We start from the raw sequence: 6,032 nt of genomic DNA, 5'->3' as shown, positions 1-6,032 counted from the left end.
TCAACATAAAGCAAGTCAGTGATTGGGGTGTAAAGAATACAGATATCGTAAAGTGTACGAGCGTTCTTTTTAATTTTAAGTCTTATGTGTAGTTCGGTTTAGAGTTGAGATTAAAAATTCTCTTTGGTAATTTAAATTTTTTTAATTGATGTTATCAATCTAACGAAAAAGTAAATAAATATTTTTCGTTACTCTATGAAAATAGTTGACGTCTGATATCAGATTTGATCATATTAAGTTAAATAAAAATAAAAGCTGCAGTCGGTCGCCATACGTTTAATGACATTGTACATTTTAAATAATATATCACAGTCAGTCAGAAGGTAAAATAGAGAAACCTTCATTGTCTTTCATTTCCCTTTCGTCTTCACTCGCTTGTCCTGAATTCGACAAATTAACGGCGTCACTTTGATTGTAAACAGACGTCTCGCGGTCTTCCTCTTCGTCCAGCAAGTCATGTAAAAAAATTAAACATTGTCGCTTGAAAAACCTCTGTTTCTTAGAAGATAGCTCTTGATAATCATTATAAATCCCACGGAAAAATTGAAAGTAGGAAGAATTCTCGTCGGGACCGAACGCTTGGGAACTCGAGCTGTCATCATTGTGGTAAGAGGGTTCAGGTTTAGGTTCCACATGCTGCGATGCGGCCGGCGAGTTTACAGCAAACCACGGGTTGTGAACGAACGGCTTGACGTCCACGTGTTCGGCGCTGGAGGTCTCTGCCAGGTCCATTTCGAGGAACGTCGGAGCGTACGCGGCGTAGGGGGAAGTCCTTCTAAAAGCAAAAGCAGGGTTCAATGATGAAAACGCTTCACTCGTGTGTTAAGTAGCGAAAAAACTTTTCCAAAAATAGCACGCAGTAACTTACAATCTCTTTGGCCGGACTATTTGTATCTAATTGGTTTGAATGATATTAAATGGGTTACATTTAAAAATAAAGAATTTGGTAAAACTTTGTTTTTCTTTTTGTCAAAATGAGTGAATCTAATAAAAAACGATGAATATTAAAATTTTCTTTTGAAAAGAAACAAATGTGATGCAGACTCTCAAGAAAACTGAAGTTTATTGACATTAGAAAAGAGATAGATAAGTAAGAGAACGACGATGTTGGTTTAGGTGTTTTCAATTTGGGTTAAATGGTGATGTTTTTAAAAAGTGAATCAATATCGGCGTGTTTGCAGGTACGATGAAGCTGAAGAATTTAAAATTGACCTCGAAACAGTTTTGACCCATTTGAAAAATGTCGGGCGCGCGGACGCTCGACTACAGGCGGCAGCCTGACGTCGAGCTCTTTTTTGTACACCCGCACGAGCTCACCGGGAGAGACCTCATGAACCGTCCAGTACACGGTCTTCGATTCTATATCGAGACGTAATGAAACTGTTTCGAAGAGTTTGGGGGCTGACAAATATTAAACGTGCCGAATATTATGTGAGCAGCACCATGTTAACATTTCTTACGTCACAAAATTGCACTGCAGGTAGGCGCGAGGTAGGCAGTAGGTGACGGTGAGGTAGCGTAACGTTGCACAAGCTTACGTGTCCGTGGCCATGTGCTCGCGCAGGAACTCCAGCTCGTCGGCCAGGTACCAGCGGGAGACCATGCGGCCGCGGCCGGTGCGCGCGCCGTGCAGCTCGTTGCGCAGGTGCCGCGAGTACGAGTTGCGGATGTGCGACCACTTGCGCCGCACGTCCGCCACTGCCCCGCGGAAACAGACAGAGCTCCTTGCTTATGCCGTATTAGCTTGCCCCCCGACCCGCGCCGCCTCACCCGCACCGGTGCTTACCGCTCCAGCCCATCTCGCGCGCGACGTCCTCCCACAGCCGCTTCACCTGCGTGTAGTAGCTGGCGACCGGCATGTTGTTGCGCGCGTACAGTAGCCGCCGCTCCCTGACGAGCCTTATCATTTTCCTGTCGTCGGCTTGGTTCGAGTCGACCAGTCTGCCGACTTCCGCGGACGGGCCCGGCGGTTCGGCGACCTGATCTTTGTTCGACATGCTTAATCTTTGACGTGAACGCATCGAGGCCCACGGAGCCTACGAACGTTCGCGGGTGCCTCCGCGCGGTCGGCGGCGGGCTGTGCTTCGTCGCGGGAAACTTCGCTCGCGGGCGGCAAACAAATAAAAACACGTCACATCGCAGCGGCGGCGCGCGCCCGACACGGCGACGCGCACGGCAGCAGACAGGCACGCGCGCCGCGGGCTGCGTCCCGCTCGCGCGGGGCTCGCTGCGCCCGCGTGCGAGCGGGACCGCGGCGGAAGCACGTGAAAAAGCAAGAGCGCAGACGCCCTGTCCGCTGGCGGCCGACTACTTTTATAAATTCCATGCGGCCGGGTATCGATTGCGCCCGAGCGGCCCGCGTTTTTTCTTCTCTAGATTATTTTCGGTCGCCGGTGCGGCGCTGCGTGCACTCACACGTACAATATACATAAACCTTAATACCTAGGCACGCACGATCCGATCGTGGACAACAAAAAGCTGAACTGGTAATTGGGCACCTGAGGAAATTCATCTCGCTGCCGTCGGTCAGACCAACGCACTGGCCGCATTGACACCCCGCGACGGAGACTCCAGAAGGGGGTCAGACACCCGGTTTCGCAGCGGGACGAGCGCGCTCGCCCGCGACACACGCGCGCCGCCGGCGAGCCCTGTGTTGCACTTTCCCTGGGATTGGGTTCGGTGTTTGCAGCCCCAACACTTTCATTGGTTTGCTGCTGACAGTTTTTTCAGTGCTGTTCACATTTTCACATGAAGGCAGAAAAGTCATCGGGTTTTCCATTCTTCCTGCAGGTGTTGTTTCACGTAGCTTAAAGTCTGGTGCAGTTTTGGCAGGCCGATTCTCATGCGATTTACCGGCAATGATCTGGTCTGACGGAGGAAGGCGCCGACAAGGAGATCGCAGGCACCGCCGGCAGCCGTGTCTGCCGATATGACGCGGGTCCGAGATGCATCATGATCCTGAAAGACGCATCCTAGCTGTGTCCTCATCCCCGCTCACTGCTTCGAGAATAGCCGCCCGGCACTTTGCACCGCATCAACTCGTCAAGGACTTGCAGACTCGGTCCGTAAAGAAATCTGTGTAGGAATACAAGACTAGCAACTCTTTTGATGTCATTTTAGTGTTAACCCTCTGCCCGCGGAGATGCTTCACTTTTTAAAAATTTTCGTAGAGTACAATATCCTGTAACTAAAAATCATATAATATACAAAAAAAGTTTTTGTGTTTTATATGATTTTTAGTTCGTGAGTCCAGTTGATACCTATTGAACACGAGGCACGATAGCCTGTGACATATTTCAATAGCTTATTCAAAAGTTAGTTAAAAGTAATTGGGTATTTACAAACTGACATTTGTCTTTGATCATTTGCTCGCCGGACGCGTCGGACGAGTCATTCCGTTCGCGCACGAAGCTCTAGAGAGGCACCAGCGGGCGCTCCGTGGTGTCGGCTGAGCGCCTAACCCCGCGCGCCCTGACCACGGCGCGCTGCCCGCAGACAGCGGCGCACTCGAGGAGGGATCGCTACGTAGTCCGTCTGACCGGCTGCGGTTCGCGACCGGTGACGCGTGTCGTTTCGTAGAACACCTAAGTTGACCGATCCCCCAATTTCTGTATCGACTCGAACGCGCAGCGCAAGTCCACCGGAGGTCGAGTCTTGCAGCTGATCCGAGCGGCCTCTTCTTTCAAAGTTTCGTACCTGTCAAAAGTTCCTGACTTGTCCGAAAATATTTGTGTGAAGTTTTGTAGTAAATTCAAGTAATATTTATTGAAGTCGGCATCTACATGCGCTTTTATAACGTGGATTATTTTAACATTAGAAGCAGCGAGCAGCCACCGGCTTGCGGCGCCGACCAGAAACTCACCTGTTCGTATCTTAAGCGAAATTTAACAATTTTTTTTGAGCGTATTTTACAATATCTGTCATGGCAATGAGTCAACTGACCAAACTGCATGCATTTTTATCAAGCAAGTTCTTGAACGCTATAAAAGTATTTATTCAACGTGTATACTCTTTGGTTTTTTAATTTGATATTTAAAACTGCGGCGGAAGGTTTAAGACATCTCGTGGAACTTTAATGTATATGCGTACAGCCATGAACAATTTGTTATCTTTTTAAAAACGAAATGTAGGCGTTACGGGTTGATTTTTATTTAAAGTACATATCACTATTTTTCATATAACATTTAAAATGATGGCGCGTAAATAACTCAGTTAAAAGGTATTGCGAAACATCCGTTGCAACACCACCGGCATTTTACTCGTACCACTGTTAGCCCGGAGAGTGCGGGCCCGCGCGGACCGAGGGTAGCGCGCAGACGTCGGCGCCCCCAGTGAAACGACGGCACGGCGTCAATGTATTTATTTTTACAAAAATGACAAGTCTTTAACCGGTCGCGTGACAATACAATCTAAACTTAAAATAAAGTCAGTCGAGAGGGCGGCGGGCGGTGCGTCAGGGGGCGCGGGGCGCGGCGTGGTTGGGCGCGCGCGCTTCCTCGGGCGCCTCCGCGTCGCCGGAGCTGCTGGCGGAGCTGGCGGCGCGCGCCCACAGGCTGGCGTAAGTCTGCTGCTCGGCCACGAGCGCCTCCTCCGCCGCCACCACGGCCTCGAACAGTGTGCGCTTGATGCGGATCTGCGCGGGGTAGGGGAAGCGCTTGGTGGACTGGCACATGCTGTTGAAGAAGATGTCGAGCGGGTCCGGCGCGGCGGCGCGCCCCCGCTCCTGCAGGTGCGCCTCCGTGAACTGGCGCTTGCTCTGCGCGCGGCACAAGAACTCCAGGCGCCGCTCCACGGCCGCCAGCCGCTCCGAGCTCTTGCGTTTGGCGGACGACTCGGCCTCCGATTCGGAGGAGTCGGACGAGTGCGGCTCGGCGCCGTTGTGCGCGTGATCGGCCGCGGGCTCGTGCTCGTGCCCGTGCTCGTGCTCGGCGGCGTCGGGCGGCACGGCTGCGTACAGGCACTCGGCCGGCTTCTTGCGCACGCTCATGTGCGGTTGCAGGAACTGCATGGGCTTCATGTACTTCCACGGGTAGTTCTTCTTGGCCGCCGCGCCCGGCTCGCGTGCCAACATCTCGCTCTGTCGTTTCAGCGCGTCACGGTAGCTATCGCGCAGCTTCTTCCATTTCATTTTCACTTCCTTTACTGAAAATTAAATAGTTTTTACTTTAAACATACGAAAGTTTCTAAGGAAACAAACCTCGCGCGCAATCCTCTTACGGCGCATTTTTATTGCGATAGCGATATCACCCCGCGCGCGGTCTTTCAGCGGCCGGTGCGGGCGCGGGCACAGCTGCGCTTCAGAACGCCGTGCAGCGCTGCACGCGGCGCCGGCCTCGCGGCGGCGAGCCCCGCGCGATGCGGCGCGCGGCGCAGGTGATGCCACTCGCCGCCGCGAGATGGCGCTCATTAAATTTTGTGCTCGCCATAGTTGCGTGCAACACGAGCTCAAATTACATTTGAAAAATAAATATGTTTACATAACAGACCTTAATTAAGAGATATATAATTAGCATTTATATCTGTTTTTACATAAAAAGACAAGACGCGACAGCCGGGAGTGCCGCCTCTATAGTAAACCGACAGCAGAGTGCACCGAGCCCGGCGCCGGGCGCGCCGCATGTCGTCGGCCAGTCGATGTACGCGACGCGCAAACACAACGAACTCGAAGCTCTCACGACGGAGCGCCGCCGGCTCGGCAGACGCACTGCGCCGCCGCGCGGTGTCGAATCCGCGGCGCTCGCTGCCGGGCCGCCGCACTCACCTGACGATAGATCCGTCTCCTTCATGACCTCGGTCCACGCCGCGTCCTTGAGCTCCTGATCGCGATACTCGATGGCGGTGGTGTTCCACAGGCACGGGTACTTGCGTACCGTCTCGATGAAGTGCTCCATGACGGGGCGTGCGGCGTGCGGCGGGCGGCGGGCGGTGGCGAGCGGCGCGCGGACCGGCATGCGGCGCACTGAGCCAGCACGCGCCCGCCGCCGGCCGCGCCCCGCGCCCCGGCCCGCGCCGCAGCTGCCGCGCCGCGCCGC

At 53.1% G+C, this 6,032-nt stretch overlaps 2 protein-coding genes across 2 annotated transcripts; both read right to left on the bottom strand.

The window, feature by feature from the left end:
• Positions 1 to 261: 261 nt before the first annotated feature.
• Positions 262 to 1,997, bottom strand: LOC137918955 (uncharacterized). The gene is made up of 3 exons (XM_068761901.1): positions 1,787 to 1,997; positions 1,539 to 1,698; positions 262 to 775 (listed from the first exon to the last, which is right to left on the bottom strand). The coding sequence occupies exons 1-3, from the start codon at positions 1,995 to 1,997 to the stop codon at positions 313 to 315; spliced, it is 834 nt and encodes a 277-aa protein (XP_068618002.1). The 3' UTR covers positions 262 to 312.
• A 2,348-nt stretch (positions 1,998 to 4,345) lies between these two features.
• Positions 4,346 to 5,944, bottom strand: LOC137918849 (uncharacterized). The gene is made up of 2 exons (XM_068761774.1): positions 5,762 to 5,944; positions 4,346 to 5,142 (listed from the first exon to the last, which is right to left on the bottom strand). Exons 1-2 carry the CDS (start codon positions 5,889 to 5,891, stop codon positions 4,454 to 4,456), a joined length of 819 nt encoding a protein of 272 aa, XP_068617875.1. The 5' UTR covers positions 5,892 to 5,944; the 3' UTR covers positions 4,346 to 4,453.
• Positions 5,945 to 6,032: the final 88 nt, after the last annotated feature.

Source organism: Battus philenor, unplaced genomic scaffold, assembly GCF_028537555.1.
Source record: "Battus philenor isolate CCGP_79_NKW_IND1 unplaced genomic scaffold, ilBatPhil1.0.hap1 SCAF_15, whole genome shotgun sequence".
NCBI lineage: Eukaryota > Metazoa > Arthropoda > Insecta > Lepidoptera > Papilionidae > Battus > Battus philenor.
This window is presented reverse-complemented; position numbering and strand designations above follow the sequence as displayed.

Excerpts from the sequence above, each read along its gene's own strand:
- LOC137918849 (XM_068761774.1), bottom strand. The coding sequence starts at position 5,891 with ATGGAGCACTTCATCGAGACGGTACGCAAGTACCCGTGCCTGTGGAAC. Across the intron at positions 5,143-5,761 it reads GGAGACGGATCTATCGTCAG|TAAAGGAAGTGAAAATGAAA; the intron begins GTGAGTGCGGCG and ends TTTAATTTTCAG.
- LOC137918955 (XM_068761901.1), bottom strand. The coding sequence starts at position 1,997 with ATGTCGAACAAAGATCAGGTCGCCGAACCGCCGGGCCCGTCCGCGGAA. Across the intron at positions 1,699-1,786 it reads GCGCGAGATGGGCTGGAGCG|TGGCGGACGTGCGGCGCAAG; the intron begins GTAAGCACCGGT and ends TCCGCGGGGCAG. Across the intron at positions 776-1,538 it reads GAGCACATGGCCACGGACAC|AAGGACTTCCCCCTACGCCG; the intron begins GTAAGCTTGTGC and ends TTTTGCTTTTAG.